Genomic DNA, 24,192 nt, shown 5'->3' on the forward strand with positions numbered 1-24,192 from the left:
TCTACCCAAAATAATGAAAAGAAAAACAGATTTTATTGCCCATTGTTCCAGCTTCAACTCTGTACTTTTCTTCATAGTATTCTTCCAGGGCCTTTTAAATGACTTACTCAAGTAATCTGACTAAATTATGGAATGCCTTAGCCCGTTAAGATCCAGTGCTTTCTGATCTTACTATTACAGAAACTCCTTTTTTCCTCCACTTTCCTTTTTTTCTTTTCTTTTTTTGGTCTCTTTCTTCTTCCTATTTGCCTTTATCAAACGTTTTTTTCAGTGCCTACTTTTTAAGGATTGTGCAAGGTTCAGGAAATATAAAGGTGACTGAATCCTACTTTTTCTCAAAACTCTTCCTCTTACCCAGTCAGTCTTACTCCATTCCTTTGTATCCCTTCCTTCCTCCACTCTTCTGTCCCTTTCTTAGCCATGGGTTGTACTCTCAATGGAACCAGGACTGGTTTTGTTATTGGTAATTTGAGGTAGCAACTTGGTTAGAGATGAAGGGGAAAATATTAGAGCTAGTTTTAAGGCTGCTTAGCCACCATTGCTCTACTATGTTTGAAGTCATAATATTTCTCCTGGGGCCTGTTTGTTTTTGGAGGAAATTTTGTCCACAGTCACCTCTTGGCTCTGTACTGTCAACATGAATGTCAGTTTAGGACTGGGAGGGTCATATAGAAAGCATTATAGGCCCTGGCTCTATGGATAATTTTAAACTATTTGAAAACTAACAGTATTGTTTTCTATTTATTTTTATTATATACCTGCATTGCATCAGATTAAATGAGTTTACCTGAAGTCCTAACCACCATTTGAAATATTTTTCTTTGCATCTATATTTCACATAGAAAATGAATGATAAACAAAAGAAATGTTAGAAACACAACTTAAAAAAAAAAGTTAATTGTCTGTTTGTAAAACCCAGATTATAAATTTTTTATGTGTTCAGAGCTTTAATTATTTAACCACAAATAAAAATGCTGTAAAAAATTACACTTCTTGGAGAAATTGTTTAGAGTAAAGCTAATTACCAACAAAAACTAAATTACCAATTTTTTTAAATTACTGTTTTCTCAGTTTGATGTCTTGAGAGAGACATCCAAAAGAATATGCTACATGTACCTTTGGTTGTTTTTTTAAGGCCTTTTGTTTGTTTTTTTGCTACTCCTACTGTTTTTTGTTTTTTTGTTTGCTTTGCAAGTCTGATTAAAAAGTAATGGTAGTTAATCTTGTAGCTTTATATAACACTCACATGTACACTCACACATATATGTAATTAAAAAATTCATTTTGACCGAAGTACAATGTGAAAGGTTTTAAGTGACATTGACTATATTCTTTCTTGTTATGTACATTTATTGCATTCACTCTTCCTTCCTCCTACCACACATATGCATTCTTTGTCTTCCCTGTCTAACTTTCTTTTACTTTTGCATCATTAGTTAAATTTTATTACAAAATTTAAAAGTATACTTTGTTATGGAATGTATCTTCCCTTAGGCTGTATTTTATTTTGTCAGTAAGATAATCAGTTTTCTGTTTTTTTTAGTGTTACTGCCTGTGCTGTTTCTTCCTTTATCTTAGATGACTTTTGTAAAAAAATAACACTTTTTGATGCTTTTTCCATGATGTGCTTTGACTTCTCAGAACATTAGAAAACCAAAAAGGAACTGGAGTAAAGAAAAGCCCTATGTTGTGTGGACAGTATCCTGTTAAAAGTGAGGGAAAGGAGCTGAAGATAATTATACAACCTGAGACCCAGCATAGAGCTCGGTACCTGACTGAGGGTAGCCGTGGCTCAGTAAAGGACCGAACACAGCAAGGCTTTCCTACAGTAAAGGTACTTTTTTATTTAGTAATACATAGAAGAATTTTCTCCAGTTTTACATATTTGTTATTTTGTTTTTAACCAGCAAGAGCTGATAGACTTGCTAGCTCTATATAATAGAAATTAAGTAAAAGTCTGACTGAACCATAAGCCAAATATTGTTACTTGGATATCATTTGAATTTTAGATTAAATGAAAGGAGAGATGAGAATGTGTTCTGATAAGAAAAATATCTTGAAATTATGAATTATCTTCCCCTTATATTTGACATCAGTAGCAACCGTATTAGATTCTTCCCAAATTTTATATTTGAGAAAAATTTTATAGTGCATTCAAAGGAATATTTCAGAAATTATTATGGACTTAGAAAATAAGGTTTTTGAAATGACTAATATAATTAGGACTGTTCAGCTCAGAAAAGGATTGGTTGATAGGTAACATAAGTCTTCAGTTTAAGAACTGGGATATCAACTGAGTCTTTATCTTTTCAGAATTTTAGACTAAATAAAAAGGGGGCTTAAGTTTAGCACCTGGAATACCTTATTACAAAGAATTTTTCTCTTTGAAAACAGACCAAAAAAAGTGGAGGATGTTTAACAAGTGTTCCAACCCCTTGCAACATACCAAATAGAGAGGAATTTGCTAGGCATATGGTAGATTCTTGATAGTTTGTGTAAGTGTGTTAGTTGAAGAATATTTAATTGGATTGCCTTTCGTTTTATACTTGTATGAAATAATGGTAGAAACTTGGGATCAGGAAACTTACTCATGACCATTTACAGGGTTGGTTAATAGTCATATGTACTGCATCATTTCTGCCCCTCTACTATTCACCATATCAACTCATCCTCAGTTTCTTAAACTCAAAACAAGTAAGAGGCAAGTGAGAAATTTAAGTTATGCTTTTTGTAAATATTTGTCTAACCAGACATGTTGATAGTTTGGTCAGTATTTTTGACCTAATTGCCCTGACTTTAAGTTTTACTTTATCTAAGTTACTTGTCTGGTCAGAAGTATTGTTAGATAATCACCTGTGATAGGGAGTGAATTGATTGACCTTAAAAGTTTATTCATTCAGCCCTGATTGGTGTGACTCAGTGGGTTGGGTGTCCTCCCAACAGTTGCCTGTTCCATTCCCAGTCAGGACACCTGCCTGGTTTGTGGGCCAGATGCCTGTCTGGGGGCATGCGAGAGGCAACCAATCAGTATTTCTCTCACACATTTATGTTTCTCTCCCTCTTTTTCTCCCGCCCTTCTCCTCTCTCTAAAATTAAATAAATAATAAAATATTTTTAAAAAATGTATTCATTTAACAAATATTGCACCCCTCTATGTGCCACACACTGTTCTCGGTACTGCTGATTGACAGTTTGAGTAGATGCTTATTTGCCTCATTATGATACCACATCACAGAGATATAGCTATTCTGGGATAGGTATATGAGTTTTTCCCAAATATTTTGGTGTACATTGAATTGCATAAGTTATTTTGTGATTTTCTGCATTCTGTATTAACAGCTGCAATGTTTAACTATAAACTTTATCAAGAATCAAAATTAGAAACACTTGTTCCCAAATACTATTTTAAATATTTATTCTTCAGTATACAAGTTATAATTTAATTTATAAAGACTTGCTAGAGACCTGTAATGATCCATATAAGCCCTGGTTCAATTTAGCAATTTTTAAGATCATAATGTTTTGATCAAGGACTTAGTGATACTGTATAAATGCATCAAGCTCCATTTTAAAAATTATTTATATAGGTATACTCCAAACAGTTCCTATTCAAGTAGTTTTAAAAGAGTAAAACTTTAGTATATGTACTCTCTTTTAATGATGATGATAATGACACCAGTAACACAGTTTAGAGAATTTTCCGTGAGTGGTGGTAGTAAATCCTGAGTAACCCACATGCTCTTTTGGCAGTCCATAAATTTATAAATACCTAAAGCACTGTGTATTCATTCTCATCTGCTTGTACATATTAATTATAAATGATAATTTATAATTAAACACTAAAATTGAAATTAAATGTGATTATTACAGAATTTAAACTTAAATTTTCTTTAGAAATTTAGCTAACTCTCCTTTAAGAAAATATTTTACTTCTGTTTTTCTTGAGAATTTAAATTATTTTATTGTAACCCAGTTATAAATAAAAGACTTTGTATTAAATGTTTGATTTTACAATTAGATTATTTGAATGGCTAATTAGTGTTTATGCTTCATGTTATCTCACTCCAGCTGGAAGGCCATAATGAGCCAGTAGTGTTGCAAGTGTTTGTGGGTAATGATTCCGGTCGAGTAAAACCACATGGATTTTATCAGGCCTGCAGGGTAACTGGGCGAAATACAACTCCCTGCAAGGAAGTGGACATTGAAGGCACTACTGTTATAGAAGTTGGCCTTGATCCGAGCAACAACATGACACTAGCGTAAGTACTTAGTAAAAATTTTATTTATTTACATATATGGCAAGAAAATACTCAAATTCCCAATGTATAAAAGAAGATTTTGAGTATTTTATTAAAATGTTTTAAATGTTACAAATTTAAAAATAAGTTATTGCAGAATGATAATGGGTTAAAAATTAACTCTTTTTGCCTTTTGCTAGAGAATCTCTGTGGAAAAAGGCAGGGAAATAAAAGCCAGGTGAAATGCTGGCTTTTCAGGAAATGATAGAGACTTGTTTGTGTTAATAATATTAATATTAAAAATAAAAATTACAAACAATTTGATTTGCTTTCCTAAATTGTTTTCTTACTATAGTAGAAACTGTTTAACAGGGACCATTCATGGTGCCTTGATCCGTCTTGATCTGAAAAGCATATTGCTAGTCTAAATTTACCTTCTGTTCATATTTTCTTACATTACAAAAAAAATTATGTCCTGGCATGGTAAGTTTTTCATTTTAAGCTCTTTTAATTGTCTGAAAAGTATTAGAAGTGTTAATGATTTAAATTGAAATTCTTTTTCCTTAAGCCTTTTGTTAAGGGCCTTTAATTCTAAAGTTGAACCGCACAGCACCAAATATATTGATATGGAATAGACCTGTGTTGTAATTATTTGTATTGGATAACTAAAGACTTTTTTCTAGTTGATTTTCAGTTTCCTTCTGAAAGCTCTTTTGTATAGGTCAATAAGAGGTTAATTGGAAAATAAAATTTTGAAAATGTGCAGTAAAGATATATTTTTAAATTTTTGAAAATTATAAAAATAAATGTACATAGTAGAAAAAAGGAAATAATTGGTTATAAAAATAGTACCTAATCACTGTAAGTTGAAAATACACAATAACTAAAAAATAGTAATCACAAAAGGCTAAAGTCATACTGCACAAAAGCCAGCTTCCCAGAGGTAATCACTATTTTGATATTTATCTTTCCATCCTTTTTTCTGATAAAATTGAGATAATATTGTTTCACTGTTTCAAAACCTGCTTTACACTTCTCATGATCATTTTTCCATAACATTGAATATTATCCTATCTCATATACTTTTTTTAAAGGTTTTTAAAAGAAATTCATTATTGTTTCATGTACTTTTTAATGGCTACATAGTGTTCCATTATTTAGGGGACAGTTACTAATATTTTAAAAAGTAAAACCCATTTTCTCTATTTTAATATCTGAATTAACTGCCCAAAGAAAGAGGCTAAATTTATTTATTTATTCAAAACAGCAAAAGTATCTTTTGTTAATCATTACTTATATTTAATGATTTTACTTTTTTACTGTTTTTTCCATTATAAATGAAAAGTTGACAAGAATAGGAATTAGGAATACTCAGAACTTACTCTTTACCTTTTGAAATCAGAACCTTACGTTATTATTCAAAAATTAATAAGGAAGCAACTTTAAAAAATATAAACTTGTTTTATTAAAAATACTGTATTCTATGTACAACAGAATCTATTAGCTTATGTATGTATTTTTTTCTGTGTTTAGGGTGGACTGTGTAGGGATATTGAAATTGAGAAATGCTGATGTTGAAGCCAGAATAGGAATTGCTGGTTCCAAGAAAAAAAGCACTCGTGCCAGATTGGTTTTTCGAGTTAATATCACAAGGAAAGATGGCTCCACTTTGACACTGCAAACACCCTCTTCTCCAATTTTATGTAGTAAGTAAGAAAATATGGAGATATTAAACATATGGAGGTTTGGTTTTTTTTTTCCATTTTCTCTTACTCTTTTGGAGATCTCTAAATTTCAGATGTTTTACATACTCCAGCTTTTGGATCATTCAAAATTTGAATTATTAAAAGCTATAGTCAGATTTTCTAGACTGAAGGTGGTTTATTTGGAATAAAATCAGAAGACATATAGTATTTTGTAGTTTTCTAGTATCATCCTATACTGATTTAAGAAGTAATTTGAATAGTTTACCAGAAGTAAATTGCAAGGTTAAAGGATTTTTTGAACATCTTTGTTGTGGGATAAATTGCTGTGATCCAAACTGTATTTTGTGTTGTTAATATAAGAAACAGTAGGTAAAAGATATATGCACCTCCTCTGTTCATTGCAAGCATTATTTACAATAGCCAAGATATCTAAGCAGCCTGGATGTCCACCAACAGATGAATGGATAAAGATGTATATATACAAAATAGAGTATTACTCAGCTATAACAAAACTTTGCTATTTGCAACAATATGAATGGGCCTAGATGGTATTACGTTAAGTAAAGTCAGTCAGTTAAAGACAAATACCATATGATTTCACTTATATGTGAAATCTAAAGAACAAAATAAATGAACAAACAAAATTGAAACAGACTCATAGATACAGAGAACAAACCAATGGTTGCCAGAGGGGAGGGAAGTGGGGTGGGTGAAAAGGTGAAGGAATAAGAGGTACAAGTTTTCAGTTATAAAATAAATAAGTCAAGGAATATAATGTACAGCACAGGGAATGTAGTTGATAATACCATCATAACTTTGTTCAGTGACAGATGGTTACTAGACTCATTGTGGTGATCACATCATAAGGTATATGAATGTCAAATCACTGTTATATACTTGAAAAGGAAACATATAAATAATACATAGTGAAACAAAGGACCCCCAAGATCTTATTTAAAAAATTAAAAATAAGAATGTTCCATTACAGATTTCTGATTTGTGTTTATTTCCATAAATATAACCTTTTTGGCTGGTTTGAGCAGTTAGAGTAGAATGAGAGGTGAAAAGGAAATAGGTTAGTAAGAAGGGTTAGAATTGGAATGGGTGGTAGAAGGAAACAGGAAGATGAGAGTGAGGTAAAAAAGGAAGAGGGGCCAGAAGGTGACAGAGGTGGAAGGGAGGAGAGGAAACAGATATTTGATATTCTATCTAGAGATACTCAGTGGAAAAGGCCTCATGCCAGAATTCATGTTGTGGCTTGTGACCTGCTATTTGTTGGTCTAACAGTGGCCATTGAATACATTGTCTTTGTTTGCTTGTTTTTAAGGGGGAATCATCCCCTTTTACATTCTTAAAACATTTTTAAAAGTTTATTGATTTGAGAGAGAGATAAACAGCAGTTTGGTGTTTCACTTATTTGTGCATTCATTGTTTAATTCTTATATGCGCCCTGACCCCAAGGATCTAACCCACAACCCTGACATATGGGGTCAGTGTTCTAACCAACTGAGCTACACAGCTAGGGCCCCTTTTACATTCTTGACATCTTTAGATTTTCCCAGAAAATAAAGGTATATATCTTTTCTGTTTTGATATATTGTTAATATTATTTAGTTATACTGTGTCAAATTAGGAATATAAATCTTCACACTTTTTTGCTCTTCACCCTCTTGTAATAATTTTTATTACAGTTTACATTCAGCATTATTTTGTATTAGGTATATAGCACAGTGTTGAGACAATCATACACTTCACAAAGTGCTCCTCTCAATATTTCCAGTATCCACCTGGCACCGTGTATAGTTATTATGATATCATTGACTACATTCTCATCCCCATGACTGTTCTGTAACTACCAATTCGTACTTCTTAATCCCTTCACCTTTTTCACCCAGTCCCCTAACCCCTGTCAGTCTATTCTCTGTTATCTATGAGTCTGTTTCAGTTTTGTTTGTTCATTTATTTTGTTCTTTGGATTTCACATGTAAGTGAAATCGTATGGTATTTATCGTTCTTTGTCTGACTTACTTCACTTAGCATAATACCCTCTAGGTCCATCTATGCTGTCGAAATGGTTAGATTTTGTTCTTTTCTATGGACGAGTAATATTCCTTTGTATATGTACTACCACTTTTTTATCTACTCGTCTATAGATGGGCACTTGGGTTGCTACTTGGCTATTGTAAATAACACTGTAGTGAACATAGGGGTGCATATACTTTTTTTAATTAGTGTTTTTGGTTTCTTCAGTTGTATACCCAGAAGTGGAATCATTAGGTCATAAGGCAGTTCCATTTTTAATTTTTGAGGAACCTCCTTACTGTTTTCCATAGTGGTTGCACCAGTCTGCATTCCCACCAACAGTCCTCAATGGTTCCCTTTCTCCACATCCTTGCCAACATTTGTTATTTGTTGATATATTGATGATAGCTATTCTGATAGGTACGAGGTAGTATCTCATTGTGGTTTTAATTAGCATTTCTCTGAAATTAGTGATGTTGAGCATCTTTTCATATGTGTATTGACCATATCTATGTTGTCTTTGGGGAGAAGTGTCTATTCAGGTCTTCTGTCCACTTTTTAATTGGATTATTTATGTTTTTGATGTTGAGTTGTATGAATGATTTATAAATTTTGGATATTAACCTCTTATCATATGTATCATTGACAAATATCTTATTCCATTCAGTAGGTAGTCTTTTTGGGTTTTTTGATGATTTTCTTTGCTGTTCAAAAACTTTTTAGTTTGATATAGCCCTATTTATTTATTTATTTATTTATTTTGTTCCCCTTGCCCAGAGACTGTTAATTTTTTAATACAGAAATATTAACCATAGCTTTCTTCAATAAGGTATATTAGATTTTTATCTTATGCTTATTTTATTAAATATGACTGAATTGAAAAAGTTTGTACTTCCCTTATATCTATCTTTCTCACAACTTTAAGGAAAAAATACATTGAGTAAACTTTTTTATTTTTACAGACATTATTAAGGAGCTTTACTAATTCTTTTGATAGGTTTAAATATTTGCTTTGTTGGTTTTCAGTGTTCAGATATTCATTAATATTTTTTTCAGCTTTGTTTTTAAAAAAAGAAAAATTCTCAACGAATCCATGCTTATTGACTTTAGAGAGAGGGGATGGGAAGGGGAAAGAGACATTAGTCGGTTGCCTCTCGTACATGCCCCGACTGGGACCGAACCCACAACCTAGGCATGAACCCTGAACAGGCATGAAACCCACAAACTTTTGGTTTACGTTTTACAGGATGGTGCTCCAACTGAATGAGCCACACCAGCCAGGGCTCAGCTTTGTTTTTGAGACCACAATTTGAAAGCATCTAAAAACACTGTTTTTATAGTACCAGAAAGGTAGCTACTTCTTTTTTTTGTCATGATATTTTAAGTAGTGCAGTCGCTTTCAAGAGTCAGCTTACTAATTACTTAAAGATAAAACTAAAGCAGTTAATGCTTAAATAATCCTGATTTTAGTTCTGTTTAGTGCAAAGTCTGTCCTGTTAGGTAACCATTAAACTTTTTTAGTAGAAACAACCATTCAAGGTCAAAAGTTTAAAGTTAAATTTTCTTGAATGGTAACAGACTAGTTCTTTGTGTAATGTAAATATAAATATAAAGGAAATAAATATACATTAAACCTTCAGAGGGGCCTTATTTTGCCATCTCAGGCCTTTTTAATACATAAAAGGGAAAAATGAGCTAGGAAAAAAATTTTTTGATAATCATCAGTGAAGTGGAATTTCCACATAATATTTGAAAATGGAGGGAAAGGTTAGCCTTCCCATTCATTTTGTTAATACAAATAGTCATATAATTTTGTACCTCTTATTGTTTGTTAATAAAAAATATTTACCATATTTTGAATGCCCCTTAAAAACAAATATTTAGTTTCAGTTTTACTCAAAAAAGTTATAAATTACTTCAGTTAATTTTTCATTTAAAAAGGGTATGTAATTGCCAGTGTCTGACCAATAACTGTTTCCATTCTGTCCATTCATTAACCCTGTGGGTTCTAGACAGTGTATATGTACATATATTCACAATTTCTTCAAACTCTCAGACATTGCTGAAAATGTCATTTGCCATTTAAATATTTAATAAGGATAGGATACTTATTTGTGTCAGTAAGTGAGGCTGAATCATTCTACAAGAATGAAAAAAAATCTCAGTGGCTTAAAACAATTTTACTTCTCCCTCGCTGTGTTCTGAAAGCAGGTCATTCTCTTCACTCTAGGATCCAGGCCGAAGAAGCTTCTATTATCTAGTATATTGCCATTTTTGTAGTGGAGGAAAAAGGAAATGGTCGAACCATGTGAGGCTCTTAAAACTTTTGTTTGGAACTGGCACATTACTTCAGTTCACATTTCATTAAAACAACTCACGTGGCTAATCCTGATGTGAGTGGAGCAAGAATTACAGCCTTTCCACTAGGGAAGGAGGGGCAGTGAATATTTTCACATTAACAGTTCCCTACATTACATTCTTGTAAAGGTAAATTAACTACTAAACATGTAAGTATCTAGATTGAAATCTTAAAATATCTCATTAATTTAGAAGTTGATACAAGCCATGTATAAGTTTACCTTTGCAGTATATATGTTGTAAGGGTTTACTAAAACAACAAATAGTGTGATTTCATTAACCAATGTTACCCCCATAAATTTAATTTTTTTAAAAAACAGCCCTGGTCGTGTGGTTCAGTTGGTTGAACTGTCCTGCACATCAAAAAGTTGCAGGTTCAATTCCCAGTAAGAGCACATACCTAGGTTACAGAGGACACATATAGCAGGGCATATAATAGCAGGCAACTATCTCTTTCTCTCATACTGTATTTTTCTCCTCCACCCCTTTCTCTCTCTAACATCAATAAACATATCCTCGGATAAGGATTAAATAAATAAATAGGTAGATAGATAAATTTTCAAAGCCATAGTGTTAAAATAGAACCAGAGGCATGGAAACAAGGGTCAGACTGACAGTAACCAGAGGGGAGGGGGGAGGAGATGAAGAGGGTAAAGAAGGGAAAGGGGCTAGTCAAGGAACTAGTATATGTAAATGACCCATGGACATGAACAACAGGGTGGGGATTGACTGGGAGAAGGGGGCTGTGGGTGGGACGGGAGAGCAACGAGGAGAAATGGGACAACTGTAATAGAATAACAATTTTTAAAAAATTAATTTATTTTTTAAAAAACCATAGTGTTATGTCAAAGTGTTTAACCTTAAGGGGAACAGTTGTTTGAGTGCTTAAAAGATATTTACTGCCCTGGCTTGTGTGGCTCCGTGAATTGAACATCGTCCTGCAAACCAAAAGGTTGCTGGTTCAGTTCCTGGTCAGGACACATGCCTGGGTTGCAGGCCAGATCTCCTGTTGGGGGGCATATGAGAGGCAACTGTTCGATGTTTATCTACCTCTCTTTCTCCCTCCCTTCCCCTATCCCTGAAAATAAATAAATAAAATCTTTTTTTAAAAAAGGTATTTACTTACATACATTAGTGTCCCAGAAAGTATTCTGATAGAAAAAGAATACCTAGGTGTCAATAAGGAAGAATGTGTTTGGGAGACTATATACTATACCTACTTCACAGATATTTAGTGTACATCAGAATATGAAATGGTTGGAGAAGTGCATTTGTTCATTTAGCTTTGCTTAACCTGGTATTTCCCTGATTTACTTGAGTTTGGAACCTCATTTACTAAGCAATACCTATTAAATATTCTTGGCATGAGAAGTTGGTAAAGCTGATTACAATTTATTTATTAGATATGGCTCTTCAGTGCTTGTCAACCTCTTTGTTAATTTTAGTAGTGGTTTGTAGTCTTTGTAATTGAAAATCAAGTGCATTTTCTTTTTAACCTCAGGATATCCCATGGGAAATTTCCATGGTAGAATTATTCTGAATTGGATGCAATCTGTGTTTGGGTACTCTTGGTGTGGATCCTTGGTGACTCCTGGGTCTAGATCCTTAAAGGAGCCCCAGTATCACCCAGAGACACTCATTGCCTTGGAAACCTTAAAATGGCATAGCATAGCTGATACTTTTTAAGCTTAGGATTGTGGGACAAGCATGTTTTTAAATGGAAGTTTTAAAAAATATTATTAAGACAAAACAAGACCAACTTTGTATTTTAAACCTTTTTTATTTCTGTAATAAGAAAACAAAAATGAAATATAATAAATTAAGACCTCATCTCAGACATTAATCCATTCTCATAAAACCTTACAAGAAATTATTAAAAATTAATAGGGACTTTTCTATTTTTTCTGTTCTCTGTTAGGGTAAAAAGTTGTAGAACAAAGCAAATCAAATTTAAATGTGAACAAAGACAACAATTGAGGGTTGATTTTAGATAAGAAATAAGTGTTGGTGGTTCTTTTTATGGAATGCTTATGTATACCCACAGCTCAGCCAGCAGGAGTGCCAGAAATTTTAAAGAAAAGCTTGCATAGCTGTTCAGTGAAAGGAGAGGAAGAAGTATTTTTAATTGGCAAGAACTTTCTGAAAGGAACTAAAGTGATTTTCCAAGAAAATGTTTCTGGTAAGTAGGCATAATACTAGTATAAGAACTGTTGCATATTTCACTTTGTTATAAAGATATAGTCATAGCTGCCAAGTAAAAAATTTTCAAAATTTTAGTAAGTTGCTGTTTTTATTTTATTCAGATGAAAACTCTTGGAAGTCAGAAGCTGAAATCGACATGGAATTATTTCATCAGGTACAATTTAAGTCTTTTTATAGTTTGATTGTTTACTCTCTGAGAAATTCAATTTTGTTGTGAAATTTTCCTGAATCAACAGATTAAATTTTTTCTTTATATGGGATTGATGTAAATCATTTAAAGTTTCTTTCTTGAATTTCTTTAACTGAAATAGAACTATTTCACTAATGCTAGAAGTGACAGTTCTCTATTTTAAAAAGCTTAAGAGCATTAGCAAATTGCTATTGCTAATAAATGAAACATTTCTTTTATAATATTTATTTGCTCTGGATTATATTAACCTACTATTGGTTAAATCAATGGAAACTTATTTATTGAGTACCTGCTATGTTCCAACTGTTTTATGTTTGTTAGTTACCGTTTTTGCACTCAGAAGCACAATTTGTTACACTTGTATTAAAGAGTGTGTATTTGTAAGCCCTCTTTTCAGATAACAAGGAAAAGGAGCTTGAAAACAAGAATAAAGAACTGACTTAGGAATTAATATGTAGAGTAAATAGAACCAAACTCAGATATTGAAACTAGCAAAAGAGAAGGACAAATTTATATGCAAATCAGATAGAAAATATGTAGAATCGTAGTATGTTTAGGTGTGGATCATAGAGAATAGAGGAGCAGGGACTTAATAATGTGTAAAATACTCAAAGCCTAAAATTTAGCATAAATTATATGCTGATAGGAATCAAAAAGAGCACATGAAAGCAAGCAGAGAGATAGTAGTAGCAAAAAAATTGAGAATCTCTATCCAATTTTTCAGAAAATTTTGAATCCCTTTGTGTTTTATTTATTTTTATTCCTTTTGTATTTTAAGAAAAATCTAACAAAATTTTAAAATATCATATATGTAATATGTTTTATCCAATATATTGCCAAACTCAAAGCTAAGGACATAGTACTTCCTAAGACATCAGCCCACAAGTTCAGAGGCCACTCTCACTTTTGAGCAGTTGGCTTCAAATTCAAGGGTCCCCACTTCGTCCTCAGATTTGCTAGAACAATTTACAGAATTCAGGAAAGTACTGTACTTAACTATTTTAGTTTTATTATAGCAAAAGGATACAAATCAGAACCAGTCGGAGAGAAATTTATAGAACAAGATCTAAGAGAGTCCCAGAGGTGAAGCCCTTCTCTTCTTTCTCTTTTTCCTTCCTTCTTTCTTCCTTTACTTATGAGGCATGGGGTAGTTTTGTTTTATTTTAAATAATTTTTTTCATGGCATTATGCCAGCTACAATAATCATAAAAATCAAATATATGGTGGAATGGAAAGGAATTATGTCCTTATTTGGTGGCTACACCTAGAGGTCCAGGGTTTTTACAAGCAAGTATGAAAACAAATTAAATTATAATGCAAGCTTTCATTAATTCTGTGGTTCTACTGTTTATTTTAAAATTTTTATCTTGCCCTGGCTGGTGTGGTCAATGGATTGAGCTCCGGCCTGTGAACTGAAAGGTCACAGGTTCGATTCCCAGTCAGGACACATACCTGGGTTGCTGGCCAGGTCCCCAGTTGAGGGTGTGTGAGAGGTAACTAATCAATGTATCTTCCACACATGGATGTTTCTTTCCCTCTCTTTCTCCCTCCCTTCCACTCTCTCTAAAAATAAATAAAATCTTTTTAAAAATTAAAAAAAAATTTAAATCTTTTTCAGAGAGAACTTTCTGAATTTTTTTCCACTAAGGGGCTTCTGAGAAGTGTTTTAGAGTAGAATTAGAGCTGAGATATAAAGAATTGATCCTAGAGATTATATTAAAGAAAAAACACAAAAATTAAACATTTAGAGGGATGGGTGATCAGAAAACCTGTAAAAAGAAATGAGACTTGGTGGTCATAAAGAAATATCAGGCCTATACAGAAAAGTTGAAAAGGCCTCTACAATATTAAAAAAGTTCAGAAAATGATATAGTAGAAAAGACCATTTAAAGATAACTTTGTAAATTGTAATTATGAATAATTATGGTAGCTATTCATTTGGAAGCCCCAAATCAACTCATCAAGTATTAAACTTTTTCTATTATACAAAAATTGAGATTAATTAAGTCTGGGAAAACTTCTTAGTTTACCATTTGGCCCTTTTAGTCAAGACCATAATATATTATGGGTCATTATATCTACTCCCATTTTAACAATTTTAGATAGGTTCTATAGACCCTTTATTGCCCATTATACATATATATATTTTTATATATACATATACATATATACATACAGGACACACAGGGGTGGGTGAAAAAGTTTACAGTTGTGAGTAAATGAAATAGTTTATTATTGTATTATATACTTGTATTACAACTGTTAGCCTCATTTTGCCAACCCCTGTGTGTATGTGTTTGTGTGTACATTTGTTTTGAAGAAAACAAGAGAAAAGAGGCCCACACCAAGATACATCATAATTAAAATGCCAGAACTTAAAGATAAATAGAGAATTTTAAAAGCAGCAAGAGAAAAGCAGTTAGTTACCTACAGGGGAGTTCCCATAAGACTGTCAGCTGATTTCTCAAAAGAAACTTTGCAGGCAAGAAGGGATTGGCAAGAAATATTCAAAGTCTTGAAAAGGAAGGACCTACAACCTAGGTTACCCAGGAAAGATATCATTTAGAATCGAAGAACAGATAAAGAGCTTCCCAGATAAGAAAGAGTTAAGGGAGTTCATCATCACTAAACCATTATTATATGAAATGTTAAAGGGATTTATTTAAGGAAAAAAAACGATCAAACCTATGAACAATAAAATGGCAGTAGCCCTGGTTTGTGTGGTTCAGTGGATTGAGAACTGGCCTACGAACTGGGGGGGTCACTGGTTTGATTCCCAGTCAGAGCATATGCCTGGGTTGTGGGCTGGGTCCCCGGTGTGAGGGCATGTGGGAAGCATCTGTTTGGTGTGTCTCTTGCACATTGACGTTTCTCTCCTCTTTTCCCCTCCTTTCCCCTCTCTCTAAAAATGGAATAAATAAAACCATCTAAAATAGCAATGAATACTTATCTATCAGTGACTGAATCTATAAAACAATCTAAGCAAACAAGCAGAACAGAAACAGAAGCGTAGATATGGAGAATGTTTTGATGGTTGCCAGAGGAGTGGGGGGTCTGGGAGAATGGGTGGAAAAGTGAAGGGATTAAGAAGTGCAAATTGGTAGTTACAGAATAGTCATAGGAATGTAAAGTACAGGATAGGAAAGGGAGTAGCCAAAGAACTTATATACATGACCCATGGATGTGAACAGTGATGTGGGGATTGCCTGAGGAAATGGGGGGCAAAGGGAGAAAAATTGGGGCAACTGCAATAGCACAATTAATAAAATAGGATTGTTTTTGAAAAAGGAAAGACGAATTAATAGCTTGAAATGTGGAGGTGATTTTAAAAGAGAACTAGAAGCTAAAAAAGGTATATTAAAAAATCCAGGCAGGGGTATATTTAAGAATAACTTGTTTTGCAAAATGTGAAACAAGCATTAGTCTATCAAAAATAGAAAATTGTATAGATTATTGTTTCTTAGCCTTTAGTTTTCTGGGTTCTTTCTATTGCATTTTTTAGGGTATAAGAATTAAAACATATGGAGAAGCTTTTGGAATTTTTAGTATAAATATAGAAAACAGATTCTTGATAGAAATGCCAAAAAGACTCTCAGAATTTGTGTGAATAACTAGATTAAACAAAGGCTTGATAGTTTAGAAGTTACGTGTTTTTAAATTGGTTTTATTTAGGAATGATAAATTATCTCTTAAAAGAGTGAAGAATATCTAGCACCATTGCTTGTAAGTTCTCAAAAAGTTTATTCCTTGGGAAAAAGAAGATGGTTATTTTTGAATCCAAGAAGATTTTTCTAAGAAATTATGATTCAAATGTCTTCTCCTTTTAGCCCAGGGAATATTGTACCTGCTCCAAAAGCCTCTAATCCTTTGCTTGTTTTGTCTTTATTGTACTCCTAGTTCAGTGATAGTTAACTGCTCTTAATCTGTGAGAATTAAAACAGCTTCCTATCATTATTCACAACTTACTTAGTTTTTAATTCAAACCACTTGTAAAATATCTAGATTCAGACTGAGGAAATATGAAGAATTAGTATCAAAATAAGTTCATTTGGTTTTTTTAAGGGTTTCAAATTAGATTTGCTTAAGTAACTGACTTTTTGATACTAATTCTGTTACTCATTACCAGAAACAAGTTTTCATTCAGAAGAATAATTTCTGTTTATAGAGGTTGCCAAATAATTTTAAATTGGGAGGGTACTTCCCATATCCATCTGTTCAGCCATCTTTTAAACTGCTTTGTGGTGTAGTTGCAGTGTTTAATCCAAAGAGTAAAAATGAAGGTAGACAAGATTTAAAAACACTTTCTTAGAAATTGGATTAGTACAATTACATGTTTTGATGAGATGACCTCATGTGATATTGAGTATGTGCTGTCAGAGTTGTTGTTTTTGTTTTTGTTTTTTTTTTTTAATAATGTGACTGTTTCAGAGAGTTTTAAGATGGCTTAGACACAAATTGTGTTCAGATATTGAAACCTTGATCTTGGCCTTATTTGTGACGTGTTCTGTTCAACTGAGTCAACCAACTATAGTCTTAAGTAAAAAATGTCATCAAACTCACTTCACCCTCAGTGGTCGTCATTGGCCTCCTGCATATTATGTCCTGAGTACAAAAGCATAATCACCATCCCTTGATGTTCCTTCCTGTTACTATATTGTACCAGGGAAGAAGAGAAGAAGTCTAATGAGGTTCACGGTATCTTACAAGAAGATGTGGTACCTTTGAGTAAGTGATGGCGAAGCATTTATGAACTCTTTCCTTTCCTTATAAGGATGCTTCTGCCACTATTCTGACAAAAAATAACTGATTTACCAGGGTTGGGGTAAACTGAACCCTATTTGGCTAAATGAGAACTAAAGTGATTAGGAAGCAGTGAACTGCCTTGTAAAATACATCTCACTTAAGACTGGTAACTGATATATGCTTGGTGGGCATATTTTTTTCCTCAAAATGTAGTCATTGTTTTATTCAACAAATATATTTGTATGTATTTTGAGTAAGGTGCTTAACAGGATAGATAGAATGAAGAACAAAACATCTAGGTTCTCATGGAACTTACTTTCTTGAGGTTGGAGAGAGACAAAGAAAAGCAAATACTTAGAGTAATTTCAGGTGGTAAGAGCTATTTTAGAAATCAACAAGATTATGTGATCAGGACTAGGAGGGGTGCTGTGTTCAAAAGGATAATCAGAGAAGGCTTCTCAGAGGAAGTAATATTTGAATAGGACCTGAAAAGGGTTAAGAAAGTAGACATTTGAACAAGTGAAGGAAAAATGTTCCACTAGGAGACAACAGTGAATTGGAAAGGCTCTGAGGTAAAAATTAATTTAATATGTTAAAAGAATGGACTGAGAAGGCCAGTGTGGCTAGAGTATGAATAATCTGAGGAGAATGGGAATGAGATAAAGTTGTCAGGGTAAGAGCCTTATAAGCCATTGTAAAACATTTTGATTTTATCGTAGAAGTAATTTTAAGGTTAATAACCGAATGCCTGTGAACCTGAGCTTTAAAATACAGTCCCTCTCTTTATTGCATTTCACTTATCATGGCCTCACTGTATTGTGGGATTTAAAAAAATAATTATATTTCATTATTTATCGCGGATTTTTCGCTATATTGCAGGATTTTGTGGTACCGTTTACGTATGTTGTTAAAGTTACATAGGTTTAAGAGTGTAGAATATGTTTAAGAACTTAAGTGTGGAAAAGGTTAATAAGGGAGTGGGAAAGGTTAATAAGTGTGTGGGAAGGGTTTATAAAGCCTTAAAATATATATAAATACTAAAATAAATGTAAGGTTCCTACTTCGCAGATTTTCACCTATTGCAGGGCGGGGGCGTCTAGAACATAATACCCGCAATAAATGAGGGAATACTGTACTTTTTTTTTTTTCTAGTAGGACTTTTAAACTTTATAGCTAACAGAAAATGTACTTAAATTATAACTTTTTATTTCAAAATTTTGATTTAAATATTGCTTCTTTTCTGACTCCTGTAATTTTCTTTCAATTAGAACCATCTTATTGTGAAGGTTCCCCCATATCATGACCAACATATAACTTTGCCAGTATCAGTGGGAATATATGTAGTGACCAATGCTGGCAGATCTCATGATGTTCAGCCATTCACTTACACTCCAGACCCAGGTATGTCAAAATAAAAAATTCTGAAGTAAAATGAATGATTAATTTCTAGTATTTTGGAATGATATGAAGAAGACCAGCCAACCAAAAAGAAATAGTTGTATACTAAGATTAACTGATACTGCTTTTACGCTTATGTTTAAGTGTCATATTTCTGCCTTATGCTCTAATTAATAAAAGAAAAGCTAGGAATGCTCTGATGTCACACTCTCCAGAGTTGTCATACAGCAGATTACTCTTTAGTAAAAATTGCCATTCATTGAGTACCTCTAATGTACAGAAAGGTAAAAGTGAGCACTTGGGGAAACTGCTAATAGTTTATTTAGTGTGGCTGGCTTTAGTAGGATGCATTTTGGGAGAGGTGAGAGATAAGCTTGGAGAGATAAGTGACGAAATTACAAACAGAGTTCTATACCTATAACATTTTTTAATCTGTATAATCAAAATATCAAAGACTGCTGGTGAATAAATATTTTAAATATAATTTTGAGCATTTAGGTAAAACCGATGCTTTAGAAACCAGAGTGATAAGAGCATTTGAAATGTTAAAAGCTAGAAGATCTTCTGGGTAAGAAGTATATTATGAGTTGTTTGCCTGCATTCATTTAGTTGCCCGAAGAAGAGAAGCCTTTTCCTGGCAGAAGTAGGGGGAACATTTTGGAAATGGAAACTCTTCACATGTTCCATTGACCTAGGGTTGATTTCTGCCATGCTCATTCGAGGCTCAGGTATTTTCAGAATTAGCAGTTCTTCTGTATCTGTGAGTTTATTGATTCTGTATCTGTAAGTTATTCCCAAATAGTTCCTGAATGGTGACAGGAAAAGAAAGCTTTGGCAACAAAAAGTGATGGAAACAGTAGCTAAGATGGTCTTGATAAATTACTTACTATCACTTCATGTACCAGTTTCCTTTTTAAAAAAATCATGCCTGAATTTCACACCATTGATTATTTTCCACCAGTATGCTACAAAAGTATGGTGCTGTGTAGCACGAATTAAATCTTCTTAGTATTCGTGTCAGAATGAAAGATGGCAAGTAGAAATTTCAGACCGAAAAAGGACACATTTAGAAATAATATACTGGCTTCAAAAATAGGAAAGAGAAAATTGGCTTAAACTCAAAGACCAAATATTTGATTATTTTCATTCTAGGAAAGCCTCAAAAATCCAAGAAATTTTGATTTAAAACTAATGGTGGTTAAAGCATTTTAGTAACTGCTCGTTACTAAATATTTGTGTGGGAAGGGAAGAGAGAAGTAAGTGTACGTGTATGTCAGGAAATAGCCCTAAAGTTTTTGCTGTCCTGGAAATCTGAGGTTTTGTTGTTATTTGTCTGTTATTATTGATTAATAATAAAGAACTTCAGGACTTTGATGTGCTTAGCATCAGCAGTAAGAGTCCTCATTTCTTAATGATAAGTGCTGATTATTAAAAATTTCCTCCTGATAAATTGCTAAATAAAACAGATTTTAAGTCTTCTGCTTTAAATCCTATACTAATTGGCTAGATTTGGCCACATTTATGTACTTACTAATGTAGCTTTTTTTCTTTTAAGTGTTCCTCATATCTTATATATCATAGATAGCAGTTGCTCTCAGAAACCTTAATTGAATAAATGCATAGCTTGCAAACTTTGTAATGAGAAATAATGTTCCGCTTCTGCCTTTATGATATAGCTAATTAAAGAACCTATCTCACTATGATAAGTTAGTTGCTATCCACCTGGAGGGTCTTGAAGCACCAGCCAGTGTTTCCAAGCTCTGTCCATGCTATAGGCCTAGAAGTGCACACATAGACTATTAGTATAGAAAATTTGGGGATATTGGGTACATGGTCTAAAAGTAGAATTGGGGCAAGGACTCAAGTGAACATAAATTGGGTCTGCATCCTCTGCCAGTCACAAGCCCTTCTAAAGCTCTCTGGGCCTATATTGCCAAAAACACATCACATGTACATGCTCTCAGGCATTTGGATATTTTGCAGAGTCATAAAACCTTTGTTTCATTGCTACTTAGTCACTGAAGCTTTGCTTAATCATCAAAGCACCATTATTTTATTTTATTTACTTCAGCCTATTAAGACACAGAAATCACATTAGATGTATTTTCTTTTCTTTTTTTTTTGCAGCGACTATTCAGTGGTGATTCCTTTTAAGAAATGGGAGTTATACTCATTTTTTGTTGCTCAAAAATAAAATTACTAAAATTTGATTTTAAAGTAGAAATCTAAATGTTCAAAGATTAGTTTCTATTTTTAAATCTATAATTGTTAGAGTTAATATTATACTTAAAAATTATCTTTGGATTTCTTTTTCATTGTTAGCAGATGTATGTATTTTGTCTCTTTATTCACAAGTAACTATCTTTTTGTAGTCTATAACTGTCATTTTACACTGTCATGTCAAGAATAAGAAACTGAAAATAAGCTGACGTAATACCCATTTTGAATAAGATAAGGAATATAAAATAAAATCATTAAAAAAATTAAAATTAAAGTCTGCTTAAATAAGTTTATCATATAGCCATTTTAGGCAAGAACCTGTTTATTTAGAATTTATTTAACTTTATTAATAAGAGCTGATCTCAGCCCTACCCAGCATGACTCACTTGGTTGAGTGTCATCCTGCAAAGTGAAAGGTTGCTGGGTTGCAGGCCTGGTCCCTGTTTGGGGCTCATGCAAAAGGCAACCGATCAGTGTGTCTCTCTCACACATCAGTGTTTCTCTCACTCTCTTTCTCCCTCCCTTACCCTATATCTAGAAGTAAAGAAATAGAATCTTAAAAAAAAAAAAAAAAAAAAAAAAAAAAGAACTGATCTCCGCTCTTAGACCCATTAAATTTAAAGTTGTTATAGTAGATTTAGTTGGTATGACTAGATAGAATAGCCCAGCAATTCTCCATCATTAATAATAGCAAAGATTTTTTTCAACGCTTTACAAAAAAGTCATCATAATGCTGTATAGATACTATATGTTTATCAGTTTTTTAAGATTTAGCTACATTAATGTTTCTGAATTCATGTTTTTATTACATTTATATAGGTGAGTTGTAAATTTTATTCATGCTGATGTTACACAGCATGTTTGATAAGTTTAAAAATTATCATATTACTCTTCTACTCATCAGATATCATCAGTATGTGTACTGTTACAAGAAGAATTTTTTAAAGCTGCTCTTGGTTTTGTTTTGTTTTATTTTGATAAATGAGCATATGCTTCTGCCCAGTTGGAGATGTAAATTTTAGAGCATAAACTGGTAATTAGAAAAACTCATCTCAATGTAGAATTCCTACTAAACCAAAAATAACCCAGTTAAATAATTTAAAATATACATTTTGTTAAGGTGAATAAGTTTAATAAATACATTAACCTTTTTTTTTCTTTTTTAATAGCAGGAGCTGGTACTTTGAATGTAAACGTGAAGAAGGAAATATCTAGTCCGGCAAGACCTTGCTCTTTCGAAGAGGCCATGAAAGGTACCAAGTTGATTCTTCTCAAAAATTGTAAAATAGGTGATCCCACATATTTTCTTTAGCAGACTTTACTATTTTGTTTTCTCTTACATACTTGGAACACTTAGCAATGTATCTTCGATACTGTAAAATAAATATTTGTTTAACTACTGAATGCAAACACTTGTTTCCCAACTTCGTATTTCACATCATTCACCATATAAACAACTTATTTTCAGCAGATTAGAGTGGAAGAGTTTTTTGTTTTGTTTTGTTTTCCATTCTCCCAAATTAAAAGTTTTATAAGTATATATAAAGTACAATAATGTATGTCAAAAATAGTCTATGAAGATTTTTGCTACTAATAAAACTAGTACTTAACATCGAGACTGAAGAGACCAAAATATGAATTATCAACATTTGAAAAACTTGCTTTAGGTTCTTTCTCTGACATCTTTATATACTCCCCTGACAATCCCAAGAGATAATGAAGACATCTTCATGGTGTTGTAATGTGGTAGATTCTTTTCTTAGCAGATTTGTAATATAACTATGATACTCGTGTTACTATGTGTCTATAATGGCACATTATAAATGAAGATGTCAATTACATAATGGGCATTGGTTTATTCCTATAACTGGCTTTTACTTATACTATACTGACATGAAATTCAGGAGTTAAATTAAATTATAAAATTAAAAATACCTAAGTTTTTAAGGATCACAATATGCTTAATGAATTTTATCTACTATGGTGGATTTTTTTCTATTGTCAGTAGTAAAATTTAACATTCACATATATAATGTATTCTATATAGCTTGCTGTTATAATTTCTGACCATGAATAATTTCCAGAGTAGATTAGTGAGAAATTATGCACTGGTAAGTAAACTGCCAAGATTATGTGAATCAACTGTAAGAAAATTTACAAATCTGTGCTATGGATAACCATAGCTAAAGTATATTGGACATATATTAAGTGCTAGGCAGTATGTCACACTCTTTACCAGCATTATCTCATTTAATCTTCCAAATTCTATGAGGTAGGTAGGTAATTTATCATTCTCATAAGTGAGGAAACCAAGGTTTCAGAGAGGTTAAATAATTTGCCCAAGGTCACTTGCTAGTATTAAAAATGGTAAGTTAAGCTTCAAAGCATAAATTAACACCTCTAAGCAAATATAATTCAAACTATCTTCATTAGATAAATAATACCATAATTTATTAATCATTAAAGAAAGTCCAGAACATCTGTGGTCTATCATTTGACAACTTTGTGCTTTTCTACAAAAATGCCTTGATTTTCTTTTCATAGGGTATCAGGCTGAGAGAACACTAATCCAATGTGAAAATTTTCGCACAATATTACAAATTGAAGGTTGAAAGGTTTTAAATACTATGTTTAATTTTTAATTAAAAAATTATTAAGTCAATTGATCAGAATCTTACAAGCCTAAAAAATGAATAAGAAACACCGCACATATTATCCTTTTTCAAAATTCAGACCTCCTTAGTTTGATAATTTTATCAACTGAAATTGTGATAAAAATAATTCTATGAAGATATAAAATTGCCCTGGCCTGAGGCTCAGTTAGTTGGAGCATTGTCTTGTACACCAAAAAGGTTGTGGGTTCAATTCCCAATCAGGGCACGTACCTGGGTTTTGGGTTCGATCGATCCCTGGTCAGGGTGAATACAAGAGGCAACTGATCAGTGTTTCTGTCTCTCTCTTTCTCTCTCTCTCTCTGTCTCTCCCCCCTCCCTCCCTCCCTCTCTCTCTCTCTCTTCTGCCTCCCTCTCCTTTTCTCTCTAAAACCAATAAAAACATATCCTCAGGTGAGGATTTTTTTTAAAGGATATAAAATTAAATCGAATATTCAGGTATC

At 32.7% G+C, this 24,192-nt stretch overlaps 1 protein-coding gene across 1 annotated transcript in view; it reads left to right on the forward strand.

The window, feature by feature from the left end:
• Window positions 1–24,192, forward strand: part of NFAT5 (nuclear factor of activated T cells 5) — a 108,400-nt gene that overhangs the window by 73,262 nt on the left and 10,946 nt on the right. Inside the window, exons 5-11 of the mRNA XM_090260367.1 lie at window positions 1,642–1,834; window positions 4,069–4,259; window positions 5,772–5,944; window positions 12,369–12,503; window positions 12,628–12,680; window positions 18,728–18,860; window positions 22,247–22,330. Of these exons, the coding sequence (XP_090116493.1) occupies window positions 1,642–1,834; window positions 4,069–4,259; window positions 5,772–5,944; window positions 12,369–12,503; window positions 12,628–12,680; window positions 18,728–18,860; window positions 22,247–22,330 (962 nt within the window). The remainder of the gene's footprint in view (window positions 1–1,641; window positions 1,835–4,068; window positions 4,260–5,771; window positions 5,945–12,368; window positions 12,504–12,627; window positions 12,681–18,727; window positions 18,861–22,246; window positions 22,331–24,192) is intronic.

The sequence above is a fragment of the Furipterus horrens genome, unplaced genomic scaffold, assembly GCF_987537825.1.
Source record: "Furipterus horrens unplaced genomic scaffold, mFurHor1.1.pri manual_scaffold_13, whole genome shotgun sequence".
NCBI classification, from domain to species: Eukaryota; Metazoa; Chordata; class Mammalia; order Chiroptera; family Furipteridae; genus Furipterus; species Furipterus horrens.